General features: G+C 55.2%; 1 protein-coding gene across 6 annotated transcripts in view; it reads right to left on the bottom strand.

Annotated features, from left to right (window-relative positions):
* ARHGEF2 (Rho/Rac guanine nucleotide exchange factor 2) overlaps positions 1-18907 on the bottom strand; it is a 57719-nt gene that overhangs the window by 11917 nt on the left and 26895 nt on the right. For 2 of the 6 annotated variants that reach the window (XM_045816548.1, XM_045816547.1), the window contains 7 exons: positions 18038-18155; positions 17411-17453; positions 16152-16245; positions 3585-3729; positions 1318-1385; positions 920-983; positions 149-278 (listed from right to left, as the gene is read on the bottom strand). In XM_045816548.1, the coding sequence (XP_045672504.1) occupies positions 149-278; positions 920-983; positions 1318-1385; positions 3585-3729; positions 16152-16245; positions 17411-17453; positions 18038-18155 (662 nt within the window). Of the gene's footprint in view, positions 1-148; positions 279-919; positions 984-1317; positions 1386-3584; positions 3730-3905; positions 4047-11428; positions 11652-13112; positions 13134-16151; positions 16246-17410; positions 17454-18037; positions 18156-18907 lie in introns of those variants that run through there. The other 4 variants (XM_045816552.1, XM_045816550.1, XM_045816549.1 and 1 more) reach the window with 4 other exon arrangements.

Raw genomic sequence — 18907 nt, 5'->3', positions numbered from 1 at the left:
CAATGGGCTGTCGCCCTGAGCTCTCCGTGCCTGTCTGTCTAGAATTCGGAGCCCAGGGGTGCAGATGGCGAGGACCCCTCAGCCTCCCTGGTCTCCACTGCCACATTCTCTGCCTGCCTGGCTCTCCCATCCCCAAGCAGAGGCTCACCCAGCAATGTTGGTAGTGGAAACACTCTTGGCTAAAGACAAGGAGGAGCGGCCGCGGCGGGAACCAAGCAGGGACTGCCGGAAGCTGTCAGAAGGGTAGATGGCAGAGCTCGGCCGCTCCCGCGTGGTGGCTGTCCGGAGTGCGAAGCAGGCACGTGTCAAATCTGCCGCCTTCCCAGGCGTCAGGCCCCCCAGCTCCAGACTAGAGGTGAGGCCTCCTCTCCCACCCCGCCCCTAGCCCCTAGCCCCCTCTAGTCAAAGAAAGACGGTAATAGTCATGCCACCTTATGTTTGTGCAAGACTTTCAATACACAAAGAGTTTTTCTTGTCTTATCTCTTCCCCGAAACATGCCTCTGAGCAAACTAAAGCTCGGAATAGCTACAAGACTCGTCTAAGGTGACTCAGCCAGTGGCTGAGCAGGGATGCAGACTCCGGTCTTTTTGACTAAGCACCATGCTCTTCTTGTTCCCCCAAAACTATCTTAACTCACACGTGACAGCTGCCACAAACACCCAAATGCAGTGTAAACAATAATAATAATGCAGGGCGACCAGGCTCAGATGACCAGCCACCCCAAACCCTCACCCCCTTTGGTTTCTCCTGTTCTTCTGCCCCCTGAGCCCAAGAGTCTGGACATCTCACCATCTGCTTCCAGTTAAGGGGAGGAAGGTGCTGACCCAGGGAACAGCCCCAAAGGGGTGGCAGAGCCCATGGGCAGAAAGGCTTGGGTCCAGGACCCCACGGGGGCTCCTGCACTCGCTCACTACTCACTCTTACTGCGGAGTGAAACAGACTGCAAGGCAGTATTGTTCTTCAGCAGTGCAGCTTTCTGTTGCTGTGAGACAGAGCAAGAGAGAGATACCAAGGACAGCTGTCACCCGGAAGTCACCCCCATCGGCACAGGGCAGGAGTTGGGCAGCTGGCCCCCTTGGGAGAAAGCTGTCACGATGGCTGAGGGCGTTGGGGTGGCTGAGCCCAGTGCTGGGGAGATACGCCTCCAGCCACAGGCTGGCCCGCTGAGGGCCCGAGGTCTGCGGGTGAGGGTCTGGGCTGCCCCATGGCGGGGACAGGGGTTGAGGAACACAGGGCAGGAAACGAATGAAGAAGGCAGAGGGCACCGCATACTCACTACCCTCTCCCCCAGCCCTCGGCCCTCCCTGCCATCTCACCTTCTGCTTGACCTTGGTACAGTTGGCGAGGGTGTCTTTACAGCGGTTGTGGATAGTCACATTGCAGGCTGGGAGGGTGGGGTAAAGAGGGTGAAGGGAGGGCCGGGTGGTGCAGGAGGGGACATACCCGTATGCAGACACCCATCTCCCCCTGGCCACACAGTCTCAGAGACTGTCCCCCCTGCCCAGACTCCTCAAACATCACCGCACCCCAGCCCTCTCCTCCCGCCTGCCCCTTCCTTAAAGCAGGAAGTGAAGTGAGGAGGCACACATGCTGACCGCAGTTACGGTCAGGGCAGTGGGCAGTTCCGACTCAAAGGTGACCTGAGGGGTAAACTGCAGGGAAGAAGGGATTACTGGCTGCCAGAGATGAGCTCAAGATGCACAAAGGTGGTTGAGAACGACAGATGGAAGAGAGGACGCCCACGGGACAGAAGATGGCACAGGAGCAGCTGGGATGGGGGCTCAGGCTGAGGGAGAAAATTAACATTCCCCCGAGCACCCAGCAGACGTTCCACATGTACTTGGTCCTCACGACCCTTGCAGGCAGACTCAGTTTTCCTCATTTCAGAGATGAGGAACCTGTCCTGGAGAGGTCAGATCATCTGCCAGAGGTCCTACAGCTTGAGATAAGGCCGGTATTTTGACTGAGGCTGAGTGCACAGGCTGTGCCCTCTCTGTGGGACCCCACATCTGCCCGCGAACACTGGCTTAGACCCGAGCAGTGTGAGGGCTAAAGGGCCCAGGGATGGAGCGGGCACAGGCCCCGCCCAGCCCCACCCTCCGCTGCTCGCCTTCTGCTCAGCTGGCTCTGCCTCCAGTCAATCTGCCTTCTAGCTTCCAGGCCCAGGGAGTCGTGTTCTCCAACTAAGGGGAACCTAGAGCTCTCACACTCCGCCTGCTTTTCCCGTCACCACCGGCCACACCTCGCCAAGGGGGAGGACAGGAGAGGAAAGGAAGAGCAGCCAAGCCCAGTCACTGGGATCACTGGTTGTCCCTCCCCCCAACACACACCCTACACCCTTGACCCTCTCCAGCTGCCCCTCCCCCTCCCGACAACACCGGAAACTCTGCTAACTCCTTCAGACAATACCCAGCACCTCACTCACTTCCACAAATACAAGGCAAGCAGGGGAGGGCAGAAGGGCAGACAGAAGAGGGGGGGGGTGCCCCCACCCCCCTGGAGCTCCCTTCTCCGACACCCCCCCACCGCGCACCCAGTGTCTCTGGAGTGAACCTCCGCTTTCCACCTGCTCTGAAAATAGCACTTGCTGGCTGCCCGCCTCACCGGTTTCCCTGGCAACAAGCTCTGGATGGGGAATTTTGTCAGGTCTCTAAAGGGCTCTAGATTGGGGTTCCCTCCTCATCTTCATAAGTCTAAGTTGAGCAACAAGAAAGTAGGGAGGCCTCACTGGTTCTTTCTGGGGGTTCCTTCCCCAGTCCCTGAGGGACTCAGAGGCTGGAACTGTGGTCTCACTTTGCAGCCGCAGCTCACAACACCTCAGTCCTGCTTTCAGCACGAGCAGCTCTTGGCCATAAACTGGGGGTGGGGTGGAACAGGGCAGGAGCCCTCTGTGTGGACACACAGGCATCGGGAAGGGAAAACTGTACTTCCTAAATCCAGGACCACCCTCAGCGTGGGTGAAGGTCAGGAGTCCTAACCCTCACCCCCCAAAACACACACACCCTTGCTGTGCGCCCTCTTCCCAAGGCGTGTCAGTTAGTCTCGGAGGTGAAATACAGGGTCCTAAGTCCATCCTCTGCTTCAAGCTGCAGAGATTGAGAGATTTCATGCTCCACCCACAGTGAACAGAAAGGGAGGGGCAAAGGGCCCTTGAAGCCCTCAATGTCCAGTTCTGCCCGGAAGACAGACAGAAACAACTGCAAAGTCGGTAGCTTGCCACCCAGCTCTCCTATCCCCCCCACCACCTGCCCTCGCGTACATTCTTGCTCCTTCTCCCATCGGTTCCCCTAACCGTCAGCAGCTGTTCAGGGAGCCAGACACACCCAGAGGACGACAGCTGCACAGGGAGCCATCCTAGTATCCCCTCCCAGAAAGTCCCGCTTGTGCTGTATTCCGACTGCCGCCGCCGCCCGCCCCTCCTTGGGAGGAAAGGGAGCGAGAGATCAAGCATCTGGCCCTGGCATTTGGTCCCTGCTGGGACTCTGAGAGGAAAGTGACCCCTACGGATCCAGGGCAGAAAGGACAGATGGGAAGATTAGGGTAAGTGGGCACCAAGTCAAAGTGACATTCGGGGCCAACTTACTCGGGCAGATGAGGGCCTCCTTGGCTGTGATGCTCTTGTTACAGGCATAGCACATGGTCATGCCCGAAACGGAGATGGTGGTGAAGAGGTGCCCGTTGGTGTAGCGGGCATCCTTGGCTTCCTTCATCTTTTCCTTTTCCCGGGTCTGTGGAAGGGTGAGAGAGACAGTAAGGGAGCTGGGAAACGCCAGGGTGGCCGAGGGATCCAGAGAGACAGGCCAGGGAGGATGCCGGAAAGACACCACTGCCGGAAGCAGGGCCCACCGCAGCCGACCAGGGCTGACCGGGCTGGCCCCGAGGGCCTGGCTGGCCCCTGACCTACCTGGCCCCTGCGGCTGGGCTGCCTCCTGTTGCCACTCATCTCCCAGCTCTAGACCTCGGCGTCCTCACTCCACCTCAAAGCCCTCGCTCTGCTCGCCCCCAAGCTGCTGTGCTCTCTTCTCTGTGCCAGGGGAATATGCGCAGAGAGGAAGGGAGAGCAGGCGAAGCAGAGGGTGCCAGCTCACCAGAGCCTTCAGATCTATGGGAGTTAGCTCTTCTTATTACCATGACAACTGGAGTTGGAGTTGCTGTCTGTCTCTGAGGCAGTCACAGTGGGGGGGCAGGAGATTCCCTTATTAGATTGGCGGAAGGGGGCAGCATCCCTCCACTACCCCCTTCAACCCAGAGGCAGGGCCCCAAAGCTCCCAGTCTTCCACACACACTCAGCCAAGGTACTGAGGGCCTCTAGGCAGGAGGCAGGAGGCAGGAGGCAGGAGGCAGGAGGCAGGGTGTTCTCCTGAGGGAGGAGGAGGAGCCTGCCTGGTTTCGGCCTCGGGTCACTCCCCCTCTCCTCCTCTGGCTGTTGAAGGAAGGAAACCCAGCTGGCTGGGTGTCATTTCTGACAGGAAGTCTCTCCTGCAGCATAGCTTTTATCTCTCTCATACAACCCTCCAAAACCTAAGGTAGCTCCTTCTACTCCTCCCCACCCAATGAGTATCTTCCATCCTAGAAGTCCCTTCCGGCAACCACCCTCCATGCTCCAGCTGCAACACCAGCTTTTCCGGCTCTGGTCTCCCAAGATGGGGCCCACTGTGTGCCCTTCCTCAAAACTTCAGAGGGGGGCCGTTCCCATCTCTGCCCTCTTCTCCTGCTCCCCTCTGATCTCCGTACCTCTTTGTCCCTCCACAAGCCCCGGACTTCCCTGAAAGCCTGAGGAGGTGAGAAGATGGGATATCGTCCTTCCCACCTATTCCAGGGCCTTCTGCGGCGGTCACCTCGGATTTTGGAATTTCCGCTCCACTCTTAGAGGAAGGCAAGCGAGAATGGGAGCCGACCAGACCACCCTCTAAGTTGGTTTCCCAGCTTCTCAGAACCAACAAGTGGATCCTATTGCTGAAGCCAAGGGTACGAGCCTCAAGTTGGAGGACACGGGTGGGGCCTGAGACAGAGAATTAAAACTCTGGGAAGAGCCCTCAGGATGGACCTTAGAAGCCAGTCCTGCCTCTCAGCCCAAGCACACTAGTGGCGAAGAGGTGGGGGAGGGGCACGGACACACTGGTCTGGTGCTCACGGTGGAAACGGGAAGTGCAGAGGGACTGAGTCAACACCACAGGGCCCGGGGCGCTGGGCCACAGTGCCCTAGCTCAGCCTCCAGACTTGGTGGCCCAGGATCCTCCCCTCCGCTACCCCCGCCTCCAGAGGCTCCAGGCTTGTCTGGTGATGAGGTCTTAAGTCACTTCCCACCCAGGTCATCCTTTTTCTCCTCTCCTCTCCTCCCCATCCCATGCCCTCCCTCCTCCTCCAACCTCTACCTTCCCTTTCTCACCCTTGCCTCCCCTCCACTGCCCTTGGCCCTCTCCCTCCCCGCTCCTCTTCCTAGGCCTGGTTAAGAAAGCTGAGCAGCCTCTAACTCTAGCCTCCAATATTTTAAGCCTCCTTTTTTCTTTCTCTTTTTTAAAGATTTTATTTATTTTTAGACAGAGGGAAAGGGAGGGAGAAACAGAGAGAGAACATCAATGTGTGGTTGCCTCTAGCACACCCGCCAACTGGAGATCTGGCCCGCACCCAGGCATGTGCCCAGACCGGAATTGAACCAGCGACCCACTGATTCCCAGGCCCGCACTCAGCGCACTGAGCCACACCAGCCAGGGCACCTCCCTTTTTCTATTCTGGAACCCACCTACCTGGACTACTAGAAAATTCCCCTTTTGGCCTAACCTGCATGTGTCTTGCTCTTTAGAAGATCAAATCCTACTCTGAATAATAATCTTACAGAACCTCAAAGACCAAGGCCAATGTCCTTTTCTCACTGCCACACACACTCAGACCTCTCCTCCTTGCCCACCCACCTGCCCAGTTTTCTCTAGGACACAGACAAAAAGTCTGAGCACTTGTTATGTTGGACTTAAAAGCAAGCAAATACATGAATATTGATACAATAATCATATTTTTAAAGTAACAAGTCTAAATCAAGGTCAACTGCAGAATGGGCAGTGCTACAGATCTGCCCTAATGCCGCTACCACTCTCCTCGCCCACCCCGGCCCCGGGCCCCGGCCCCCGGCCCCCAGCCCCCGGCCCCCCAGCCCCCCAGCCCCCCAGCCCTAGGCCTCCAGGAGCACTCACCCAGAAGGAGCGGCGTGGGGAGGGAGGCCTGGGGCTGCCAGGGAGTGGGTCTGTAGTGCTCCTCCCTCACTGGCATCGGTGCCCCATGGGCAACCTAGGTGCTCTGTGCCCAGGCTTCTCGACCTCCCAACACTCACCCTCTCTCCAAGTGACCCCCTCTCTGGGTGGGCCAGCAGTGGGCAGCAGCCACAGCAACAGCACATCCCAACTCGGGCACTGCCCAGCAGTGAGCGACCCAGGCACTGCCCAGCACTATTGTCCTGGAGGCAGGCTGTGCCCGCCCCAGGGCTCAGGCTGGTGAGGACAGGAAGACACAGGGCCTGCTCACCCGGGGTGCCTGGCCCGGAGAAGGAGCGAATCGGTTTGTTCCTACTCTTTTCCAGGTATTCTGAAGATCATCACATTGGTCCCCCGTGTACTCACCCCCCATCAAGACAGCCCTTCGCCTCCAGGCCCCAATCTGTCCACCGAGGAAAGGGCCCATCACTTCACAATCCATGACACCCACCACCAACACTTGGAGGCCCTTCCTGCTTGACTCAGCACTCTGCGGCCCGTGTCTAGAGTCACTCTTGCTCATAACCCCCCCGGGGAAGTCTTTCTTGCTACACAGCTTCATCTACACCGCTGCTACATCAAAGAGAAGTGAATAAAGCACCCAGGACAATGGCTGGTATACAACAGATAATCAATACATGTTTGGAAAGGACAGAAAGGAAGCATAGGTGGACACATAGATAGACAGATGGATGGATGGATGGACACCAAGACAAAGGTTCCCAGCAGCACCCTTGCTCCTGTCCTAAGGGCCCTCAATGCTCCTTTTCTCCCTCTTCCTGAAGGGCTCCCCACCCCCTCTCCTCTTGCTTCCTTTGAGTTCAGACCTGGAGGCCCAAAGGCCGACCCAATCCTTCCTGCACCACCATCCCAGATCTTGGTCACTTTTGGAGACAGACTGGGTAAATGGCATAGGGCACTGTGGCCGGTGGCCCCAAAACCCAAGGCCGAGGCAGTCTCCCCGGACGAGAGAAGAAGAGAGAAAACAGTAGCATAAATGAAGGACAAGGTGCTGCCAAAGCCTGGACCTGGGCTTGCCGTCCTCCCGGGGGCAGCCGGGGTCGGCGGAGACTCTGCAGGAGCATCAGGGCCTCCCCAAGGCAAAGCCTCAGCCCTCAGATGTCCCCGTTCCGCATCGGGTGTGTCCAGACCAAGAGCTCTGGGGGAGCCACGGGGCACTCAAAATTGTCCCTGCTCCAGCTGCAACTGGCAGCAGCCCCTTCCCCAAGATGGGAAGGCCTCTCTGTCTAGGTCCTCTGTATGGTGACCAGAAGGCCCTGGAGAGTTCGACCGGGATTTGAATCATCTGTGGCTCAGCCTCTGGCCAGTAGGAGTACAGAGTCGTAGGCCGTGAGGACCGTGAGTCACGGGGATGAACTTCAGGGCCGGGAAATGAGAAGCGGTCATTCGTGGGACTGAGAGGAGGGCTAGGACGGTCTCCACAAGGCTCTGTCCTTTATGAGCTTCCAGGGACAAGATAAAGAAGGCTCAGGAGAAGGCAGCCAACTGAAACACGAATGCCAAAGCCAGACACACAACACACAAAAATATCGCTGAGCACACAAAGGCTCTTAATAAATGCTTGCTTGATGGATGAGGATGAGACGCTGGGCAATGGGGGTGGGCACACTGGTGAAGCAGAAGAGGGGTACTCAGGGCCACTGGGAATAAAATCAGGCTAGAGACCCTGAGACCCAGGCATCCTGGACCCCAGCCTGCCCCCCACCCAGCCACACCTGTCGGGTCAGGACAGGGAGCCCAGAAGAGGGGCGGGGGAGTGACGCAGACAGACAGGCGTTTGTGCAAGCGAACAATAGCTGTGCCAGGGCTCCCTGCCCTCCTGGCACAAGGCAGGCCGGTGGAGCTGGGAGGGGGGCAGCTGCGGCCTGCAGGCCCCCTCCCCCAAGAGACATAAACAAACCCAGAAAGGCCCAGCCAGCTCCTCTCAGCCATTTCTCTTATCAGCCCCGGAACTCCAACCAATCTGCTCACTCAGGCTCCTGGACGATACTTCAAACCAGAGATCAAAGCTAAGAATGGAACAGTTTTCTCATATCCTGCTTTGGTGACCACCATTCAAAGCAGTAACTCAGAGCATCTGGGGACGGACAGACACACATACATATACACCCCAACACAGGTCATGTGCATGCATGGGACTCATACATTCAGATCTGTCCCCTCCCTGATTCCAAGGGCAGGGACCCAGGAACCTAGGGGGACTGAGATCAGACCCCTCTTTAAATCCTTTGGTCAGCCCCAGCAGGTTCCTGTCTAGGCTCATCCAACTACTCTGTCGCCACTCAGTGACTTCCCTAAGCTTTCGGCTCCCCTCCCCCATCCTTGCTTCTCCCCTCCCCCTCAGCTCTTTCCCTCACCTCCATGACCCCTAGAATCTTTTCCTATGCCCCTCAAAGCTTCAGCCTCCTGGGGATCCCCAACTCTCCAACTTCCCCCCAAACTGCCACGCCCCTCAGCTCCCTCCTGGGCTCACCCAGCCTTCCTCTGTGGCTCCACTCCCAGTCCTGCACACAAAGCCAGCCACCTCTCTCCATCACTCAGGACAAAGAAATAGCCTCTCTCCTTTTCTGCTCCACCTGCCCACCACACTCCAATGCTGCGGTCCTAGAGATTCCAAGGGGACTGACCCCCCAGCCTCCACAGCAATCCCTGGACCTCTGGCCCCTGCTTGCTCCTAGGCAGGAAAAGGCCCTTTGTTCTGTGAGAGGAATAAAGGTTAGGGTTTGGGGGAGGAGAAAGGGAAGGATGGGGTGGGGGTGCTAAAGGGAGACAGGGGACCTCTGCGTTTGGGCCTGTGGAGGTAGGAAGTAGAGCAGAGAGAAGAGAGGGGGTGGAGGGCTGCAGACAGCCTGAAAGAACAAACATGGACTGAAAGGAAAAAAGAAGCATGGGAGCCGTACAGAAAGACTCTATGAGGGTGGGAAGGAAAAAAGGTTTGACTTAAATTTCTTCTTGTACAAAGAGGTACTAAGGAATAAGGAAAGAAATGGGGGTCATGGCTTAGCTCTGAGCCATCCCCCCCAAAAGGTAGCAGGAGAGACCATCTTCCTCAAATAATCTCATTTCCACAGGCCCCCCTCCACTTCCCACCACAGTATAAAAAGAAAAGAGACAGCTGGTGTGCATGGGGGAGGGGGGAGAGGGGATCCAGGGTTTGTTGGCTAAGAACCAACTCCCCCCTTTGTAACCACAGCTTTCCGGAGGTGGCCCTCCCCTTCCGATCGGCCCAAACTGACAACCACTCTCCTCTAGTGGCCTCTTTGCCCTCAAAAGTCCACCCACTCAGCCCTCCACCCCTCAAGCCCCACCGGATCCCCAACACTCCCCTACCATGACCACCCCAGGCTAGAAAGAACCAAGCTGCCGGGTTCCCAGCTCCCCACTACCCAAAACAAACAAACAAAACCAGCTTGAGGATCCAGCTGCTCCTCCCAATAATGGAAGAAGGATCCCCAGTATCCCCTCTCCCCAGGTCTGTCTCCCACTGGCTCCCCCATGGCTTTCCTTTTCAGGGTGAAACCAAATTTCCGTGGTTTCAAAAACCTCTCCACCCCCCTTGGCTCTACTCCAGGGTCTCAGCTCAAACCGTTGAAAAATAAACAGACTTTCAAAGCCAGGGCCTGGCCTGGCACAGGGTTGAGAAGAGCCTGCCTGCCACCCCTCGGCTCCACCACACTTCAGCCCCCTCCCCAACCCTCGGCTTGTCTCAGGCCCTACCGGATTCCCCAGCTGTTTTCCTGTTAGCAGAATCTTATCTGCTAACAGGAAAAGTTCCAGGATGAAACCTCTCCCAAGTTAGCCTCAAGACAGGTAGGCAGGCTAGGAGCTAGTAGTGGGTGGATTTCCACCATCCTTGAGGGCTCCAAAAGGTACTGCTTCCTTGCCTGAGGTTGGTGCTAGTGACCAGCATGGGGTGGGAGCCGTGGGCAGGGAGGGCACCAAAGTCCTGAGGTGGGTGAGAAGCCAGAGATTAAAGCAGTTATGGGCCGCACCCTGGCCTTCCCTAGAATGGCTCCAGTGTGGGTACCCTGAGGGCTGGAAGGTGGTGTCTGCATGCACCGCCTTCCTCCCATCTCTCAATTATTCACCTACAAGTCAGCTGCATCACTTCCTGGGCCCATGGAGCAGTCACGGCCTTTGGGAGGGGGCCTGGGTACACAGGGATAAAGGATACTTGGAAAGGAGTGGTCAGATAGGGGTGGGTGAGAGGATAATTATACTCCCAGACTCTGAAAATGGTAAGTGAACATCCCCAGGGGAAGAAATGAGGGAGCTGGGGCGGGGGTGGGGAGCGCAGGAGGGACAGAGCGGGCACAGCGCCCAGTGGGTCAGCCTAATGGTTTCAGGTTGTTTGGGGTTGTAAGAACAAGTTCAGAAGCTAGTGGGGCAGGCAGGGATGGGGAATCCTGTGTTGCAGGTACAGGGGTGCTCAGGGCCCCTAAGGATGGAGGAAAGGATCCCAGCTACACAAAGACCTCTGCTCCCTTCACCTGAGAGCGATGGGCTTGGGGAAAACTAAGCCTTCCCTGACCCCAGCCACCCGCCTACCGGAGAGAACTGAATCACAGCTGGAAAGTCCATTTGCAAGGAGGAGCTGACTTTTGTCTAGGAGGGGTGGCGTCGGAGGTGATGGTGGGAGGAAGCCCGGGAAACCACCCCCTCCCGCCCCCTCCGCCGGATGGCGGGGACAAAGGGGGAACGACTGAGCCAGCAACTGCAGGGTGTGGGGAGGTCGAGAACCAGCCGATGGGAGCCAGAAGGAGGGGGTGCCACCGAGCCCCTGCCACCCCCAACCTGACACACACCCCTCCCTCCCGCTCTGTCCCTTACCAGAGCAACTTTCTTTCCTACGACCTCAAATGCCCAGGCCCCAAACACCGATCCGGCCGGCCAGATCGGAGGCCACCAACATCAAGTCCGCTCTCTCCCAGGACCCTAGCCGTGGTAGGGTCGAGTCTACCGCCCCCCACCCCTCCCCACTTAACAGTCCCCACCCACCTGGCCGGCAGCCTGCCGGGCAGATGTTCCGCTGATTTTGGTGCGGGGAGACTGGCTGGAGGGGCGGGGGCAGTGCGGGGGGTGGGGGGAGGGGGGTGCCAGCGCGAGGGGATCGAAGGGCACCCTGGGGAAGTGAGCAGAGGAGAGGGATTGTAAAGCCCACCTTACACGCCAGCTCTTTGCTCCGGTCGATACGCGCTCGCGTGAGGGATTCGATCCGAGACATAATCCCCCGGTGGGGATTTGCCGGAGGGGCACTAGGGACCCAGGCGTCCAGCTATTGTGGGGGAGGAGGGAACGGGCTGCCCAGCACACGCTCTGGGGACAGGAAGTCTGACTCCCCTCGCGGCACCCGCGCCAGTTCCTCAAACCCGAGTCTCCACCCCCTGCCCGGGCGCAGGAAGGGGGAGGCGGGGCGGAGCAGGGCGGGTACCCGCGGGACTAACTGCTTGGTCGGTGCAGGAACAGCTCGGAGGAGTAGAGGGGTTCTGCGCAAGCAAGTTGAGGGTCCCCTCCAGCGCTTGGGCCGTTTTCTAGCCCCAGAGGCCCGCCTGAGCTCTGGTCTTCCAAAAAGCCACCGCTGCCCAGCCCCGCAGCCCTCACCCCAGCCCAGGTCCTCTTTCCCCCTCCTTCCAGTCTGCAGGACTTAAAGACCCGCATGCCAGAGGATTCCAGCCGCCCCCAGCTCTCAAGGGAACCCGCAAACAGTTCCTTCCCGGCCCTCAAGCCCATCAAAACAAGCCGGAGAAGAAGAGGGCGGGGAAGTCAAAGGGGAACTGAAGACTGGGTCTTTAGAAGGCGTTAAGGAGAGTAGTACTTCCAGAGGACAGACACGGAGAGGAGAGAATTCTCCCGCATGCCCCGCCCCTCTGGGATCTTCCTGATCTCACTCTGTCCGGGTCCCTTCGCCTCCACCCCTATCCCGACTCTGCCAAAGAGGAATACTTTGTGGAGCCAGAGAGGAATTCGCCACCTTTACTAAAAGCTAAGAAGCTGAGGAAGTCCTTCCTTGTGTCTAACTAGTTGCAAATTACGCCAGAACAAGCCTGAAAAAGACCAGAAACAAGCCTGTCCAATCAATCGGGACAGTTGGGCCATGGCCAGTCTCTCCACAAGGTGGGTGGGGCAGGTCCTTTCTGGACACTTTGCCCCAGCCCTTGAGGCAAGCTCCACCGTTGGTGAACTTCCTGCTGCTGGGAAAATTCCTCCTCCGCTCGCTAGCTGTAGGCACTCACACTGCAGCTCCTTTCTGCCTCTTAAGGTCTCCCATTTCTCTGGGGAAACCAGGAGCACGGAACGGCCTGAGACAGAGTACCCCATGCTTGCAGAGTTTTGCCCAATTCTGGTACCTAAAGGTGTGGGGGAGGAGGGAGGGAGAGGGAGCCCAACCCAGATTTAGTGGCTTCCTGGCCCAGCTGGCTGGGCAGCAGGGCCAGGCTGCAGGTTTCAAGCCCAGCTCAGCCCTCTTGTAGGTGCCAATTTTAGCTTCTGCCACTATTTTGGGCTCTACTGCCTCACCACTGGCTGAGCTGGTTGGGCTCCTCACCCCCAGCACCACCCCCACACTGCTCCTCTGGCTTCCCCTCCTGCCTAGCAACTCCTTCACCTCCTTCTTCACCCATTCCCCTGTTAGGATCCTTATATAGCAAAGACCAGAAAAAAAGGAGCAGAAAGAACCATGCCTGTTCTAGGCTAGATGGAAAGTAGAAAGCAGAAAGGACTTCCCCAGGATGGTTAGAGAGACCGATTCCTCCAGGAGTGCATCTGCTGGGGAGACCTCCTGGACGGCCCTAGGAACTCCCCCAAACCAGCGGTCCAGAGGCTCCCAGGCAGAGCCCCAGACTTACCTACCCCCAACCCAGAGGGCAGCCAAGGCTGAAGAATGTACTAAATTTAAAAACAGAAGCCAGAACCCTGGCTTCATGGCTCCACCCACTGGGGGCCCAGAGACCAGAGGTGGGCTGGGACCTCAGCTTTTCTCCCAGGCCTGGAGGTGGGAGGGTTCTGCAAGCTACGATAGAATCTTAAAGGGCCAAACTCCAGTCTGAGTACCCAATAAACCTGAGACCTGAATCCCAAAGTTATTTGAGGGATCTCTCATTCCCTAAACTAAACTTAAGGGGTCTCTCTATGAAGAGGGCCTACCTAACCTTCCAACTCTCCGCAGTTGCCCACTCCAGTCTTCAGGCTGCCTTCCGGCCCATCTGCTGCCTGTTGCCCTGTGCTCTTCCTCCTCACAGGAGATGGGTAGCAAGGAGGAGGACATGTGGACTGGAAAAGGAAACCAGTTTACCTTTAAAAACACCAGGGCTGACCAGGCTGGTATGGCTCAGTGGATTGAGTATGGGCCTGCCTACCAAAGGGTCACCTGTTCAGTCCCCAGCCAGGGCACGTGCCTGGGTTGCAGACCAGGCCCCTGCCTAGTAGGGGGGCACGAGAGAGGCAACTACACATCGATGTTTCTCTCCCTCTCTTTCTCCTTCCCTCCCCTCTCTCTAAAAATAAATAAATAAGACCTTTTTAAAAAATTGCTCAAATTAAAAAAAAAAAAAAACACCTGGGCTTTTGTGAGCTAGACCTGCAGCTTGACTTAATTTCCATTCTCTGCGTCCTCTGGAATGCTGAGCCCTTTCCCCTCCTCCTTGGCATCCCTTGCCCCTCCACCCAAGCCACTTGTATCCCAGCCACTTGGACTCTTATCGAGTGATCTCTCCCAGATATTCAGAAATTATTTTTAAATATACAAAATAAAAGCCAACCCTAATTTCTGCCAGAATCTAAAAGTGGCCACCACCTTCTTAGTTCATTTAACTTAACAGATGTGTCCCCCACATCTCAGGGGCAAGGAGCCCGTCCCCGGGAAGAACCTCATTGTTGGAGTCAGAGTCGTGGCCAATAAGTGAACGGATAGAGCCCCAGGGACACCTGGGCCCAACTGCTTCAGTGCCCAGGAGGACACCTGCTTTTCTTATTACTCTGGACCTTGTGCATTCTGGGAGGGGATGATTAAGACATAACCAACTCCAGCGGCCAACCTTCAGAAGATGGTGGAAGAAGGGAAGAGAAGGGATAACTTATTACATTAGCTTTACTCACAGGCAGAGGTAACATTCTATAGTTACAGCTCCACCTCTTACAGCTATGGGATCTGGGGCAAGTAATTTAGCCTCTGAGTTATCTTGTCTTTAAAAATGGAGGTTAAAATGTTTATCTTCCCCAGAGTGTTATAAGAATCAAATAAAATGACCTCTGGAAAAGTGTCTTGTCAACTCTACAATGCTAATCAAATAGGAAAAAATAAGCCCTTCTTTCTCTCACTGCTTGGCCGAACTTCTCTCCAGCCTCACCCCTGACGTTTACCTGTTTACGGCCCCTGTCCTGAGCTGGGAGGAAGGGGAAGAAGAGATGTGGTGAGGCAGGCACATACATTCATGAGCATGGAAGGAAAAGGGACCAGGAGATGGTGGAGAGGAAAACAAGAAGATGGGGCCAAAGGTGCTGGTGTGGAAAGGTCTAGTTGGACAGTGTCCTGACTGACTCTGGCTCTTTCCTGCTTCTTGTCTGGGTTCCAAAGCCCTGCCCACATTCCCCGACACCGGGTTACTCAGTCCTTCACCAACTGTTAGGCCAAGGGTGGACAAAAATGCAGATCGACTGGGATCTGGGTGGCCCCAGGGCAGTACCGCTCCCCTACCATTCCCACCACAAGGAAAGGGCAATTCTGCCAACGGACTCTCCTACCCTGAACTGAGCCAGAGAGCCTGTGGGGAGATGGGGCTCAGACCCAAAGCTTTGAATAAGCTTTGTTCTCCAGAGCGCTCTGCTCCCTCATGGCAGAAGACAGGCCTCACTACCCACCTGCCTTCCCCCAACCCCAGCTTTAGGCTTCTCCAGCTGCTCCTCCTCTTCTCAAGACTAGGAGGTCTCAAGCCCCAACCCCCCACGTTGGCCTGTAGAGAGAAGGTGCTAATGATATGGTTTTATCTCTTTTATCCTGGTCCACCCAGAGGAGGGGAATCCTGGCTAACAGGCTGGTGGAGGAGAGAGCCCTGGCACTGTGGTTGGGGCTGGGTGGAGCCTGGACAACCTTCCCGGTGAGACTCCCATGATTCTTCCACGTGAATAAGAGATGCCTTCCCTGGGGTGTCTCTCAATGCTCAGGAGCCGCCCTGGGGTGGAAAGTACATGCATGATTGGAGGGGGGGCCACCAGAGCAAAAGGGGTGGCTCATTCTGCCAGTAAATGGAGAAAGTGGAATGAATTCAAACAGCAGGCAGAGTTCCTGGTTTTACCAGAGTCCAGGGGTTGGTAGTAAGGAGGAGAGCAATGTGCCTTCACCTGCCCAGGGTCAGAACTGCACGTGGCCTTACATGGACAGCGTGCGTGTCCTTCCCTATCATCTCCGTTCCTGGCTGCCCCTCTGCCTATAGTTTAATTTCGACTCCTGCTGTTGCTATATTCTCCCATAAAATTATGAGTGTGAAAAGCACCTTGCAAACCCTAAGACTATATGAAGAAGTAAAAAGCACTGCTGTAATTATTATTATTGTGCTTAGTGGTTATGATTTCTGCTGCCCATTTCTTAGCTGTGTGAGTGCTAATGAAAGGGGGGGCTAGGCCACTCCACTCTACAGCTGCTGAGGTTTCTGGCTGTCTCTTCCAGATGTCCACAGCTGGCTGCTAAGCTGCAGACATGGGAAAAATAGAAGAAAGGTGATTTACTAGAATATCAGGAGAGATGGCGTATGTTCTCTTGAAACTTGAACATTGCCCTGAGTCCCTGTCTACCAGGGGGACCTGGGAAGCGAGCAGACGGTGGAGTGAGGAAGAAGGGAACTGGGGAGGCAGTGAGTCCCAGGCCTCCTACTTCCCCAGCTGACTCCTACCTTGGCCTTTCCGGTCATGCCCAAGAGGAAGCTGAAGGTCCGACGCAGGGAGGAGCCTGCCCAGGTCCCTGAGCCCCTTTCCAATTGGCTACAGCTGTAGAAAGAGAAGGAAGAGGTGAAAAAATACTCTCAGAGAGATGGTGAGTGAAGGTGCCAAGATAAGGAGAAAGAGAGAGAGAGGAAAGGAGGAAATATACTCAGAGAAAGGGTGAGGAAGAGAGAGGAAAGACTCCGAGAGAAAGATACTCCCACCCCTACCTCCCAGGACTTCTTGGATGTGGATACTATGGTTTCCCAGGCTGCTCTATTTATGAGGAAAACCCCAGGCTCCTCCCAGATAAATGCAGACCCACCCTCACCCCAACCCCCTACTTAATCCCGGCCCAATCTCCTCTCTCATGCTGCTCCTAACGGAAGTGGTATGGGATGGGGGCTCTCCCGGGTGGCATTTTCCCCTGTAAAACAAGAGCCCTGTTTACGACCCTCTCTGCTGTTTGGAAAGGGCCTCTGGGCCTAAAGCCAGTAAGGACTGAATTTCCTGGGATTTCATCAGCCCCATCCCATGAGCTAATCCCAAACCCAGAGCCAGGAGGATGTGTCAGCTAGAGATTTTCAGGACCACAAATCAGAGCTTAATATCTTAAAGGGCCCGTTCATAGCTCACACACCCACACCGCCTTAGAGGCCCGACCAACTCTAATCAGGCTTCATCTGCAGGAGCCAAATAAACAGGTGCTGATTTTCCATGCTTATTGACAACTGTACTTATTGAAATGTCCTATCCAGTCTCTACCCAGATTCCTGAACTGTGCCTTCAGCCCCTGCCCTCTCCCCTCGAGGCTCTCCTCAGAGCCATTGCCCAGATCTCCTGGGAGCCACTTCTCATTGGTCAATCAGCTGAGCCACCCAAAGCTGATCCATGGTCCTAGGTCATTGTCTTTCCCAAAGGCTGCCCAACAGCCTGTCTGCCTGCTCAGCTTTCTGGCACTGACACAGCAAGCTACTCCCACTGTCTTTTATTTCCCTGACACCTTGGGGTCCAATTACTCCTTTTCTTTCCTTAATTTCTTCCCTATCCCATGGGCTAAGAGGAACCTTCTTGTGCCTTCCCTGACCACTGAGAAGGGAATCAATTATATGCAACTCAGGGAGAAGGATATTTGTCTTATATCAAAAATGTTAAGGGGAGCAATCTTTTAGGAAGCATTGCTCCTCCCCCAACCAGGCCTTTGAAGGGCTCCAAGCCTCCCCAAACTCACCTTTGGCTAAGGTCGGCTGCGGCAGGCGACTGGGATAAATTTCCTGCCAATACAAAAGGAGACGAGAAGTGTCTGGCTGAAGCCTGACAAAGGCGCCCAGGGCTGCCGCCCCCACCCCCTCCACCTGGATCAGGTTCCCAAGCTGCAGGTGCAGGTGACGCCATTCTGCAGGGCAAGCTCTGGGGAATAGGGAGGGAAGGCGGGGTCTGAGCAGAGCTAAAGAACTTGGGAGCCAGAGAAACAGAGCACCAGGGTTATGTGGAGAACGGAGCTATGAACTCAACATCTCAGTCCTATTTCTGGTGAATGGGGAGGGCAGAGGTTTCACACTGAGCTCTCAATGCCTCATCTTGAGGACAATGTACATTGCAGTTAACTGTCCTATCTCTGGTGATAAGGAAAGTTGGAGAGCTTCAGGCGGTCCTATGTTCTCCTTCATTGGAAGAAGAGTGTCAGAATGTCAGCGTCCTGAATTCAGACCTCTCACCTAAATAAAGGCATTTTGGGGTTTCCAAATAGTAGTTAGATATAACCTAGGGCAGCTGAACCCTACACAGCGGGACCTGAGGAATGGTGCTGAGACAGACAGGAAAGGGCTACCACTGCTTTGCTCCCCACTTGACTCACCAGCTGGATCTGAGCCACCCAAGAAGCAGTTGATGCTACTCATGGATACAGACTTGGAAAGCATGCCAGTGGCTGAGTGGTCCAAAGGGCCAGCAGACGGATGACAGGAACACTGACCCTAGAATCACGTCAAGAATCCTCACACAGGGTTAGGCTTCATCCATCTTCCCCCCATCTTTTCACTTCCCCTCACAGCCTGATCCTTCTTCAGGGCCTCAGGCCTTTCACCCCTCATCAGGACCCATACCTGGGATATTCCATTTGAAATAGTTGGGAAGTTCTTCCTGCTAGTTACTAGTCACTACTCTGAGCAGGCTTCCTTATTAAAGAACACATCTTAGAAAAGATTGTCCCTGAACGGTTTACAGAGATGACAAACTCAGTCTATGGAGGCCAGATAGGTAATGAAAAAAACTGAGCCTGTCTGAGTTTAAGACAATAGGGAATAAAAATATTTATAAACCACACACCCAACCATTAGAAAATACTTTTTTTCCAAACCCACATGGAGTATTACAAAACTGGCTACATATCAGGTCATAAGGCAAATTTTAATAATTCAAATAATCTGTGTCAAAGAGATCATAGGAAACAACCCAGAAATCCCTTTCCAATAGGGCAGATAAGGAATCTGTGATATATTTATACATCAAAATACTATTCAACAATAAAAGTGAATCAACCACAGCTCACCCAACAATATAGATGAAGCTCACAAACATAATGCAGAGTGAAAAAATCAAGACACAAAAGATTTACATGCTGTATGATTAAATTCATATAAAGTTTAAAGCAGGCAAAATTAATTGATATTGTTGATATATGCATATAAAGGTGCTAAATCTATGAGGAGAATCAATCTCAAAGGCA

This window comes from Phyllostomus hastatus, unplaced genomic scaffold (genome assembly GCF_019186645.2).
Source record: "Phyllostomus hastatus isolate PE091 unplaced genomic scaffold, TTU_PhHast_1.1 phas_scaffold_216, whole genome shotgun sequence".
NCBI lineage: Eukaryota > Metazoa > Chordata > Mammalia > Chiroptera > Phyllostomidae > Phyllostomus > Phyllostomus hastatus.
This window is presented reverse-complemented; position numbering and strand designations above follow the sequence as displayed.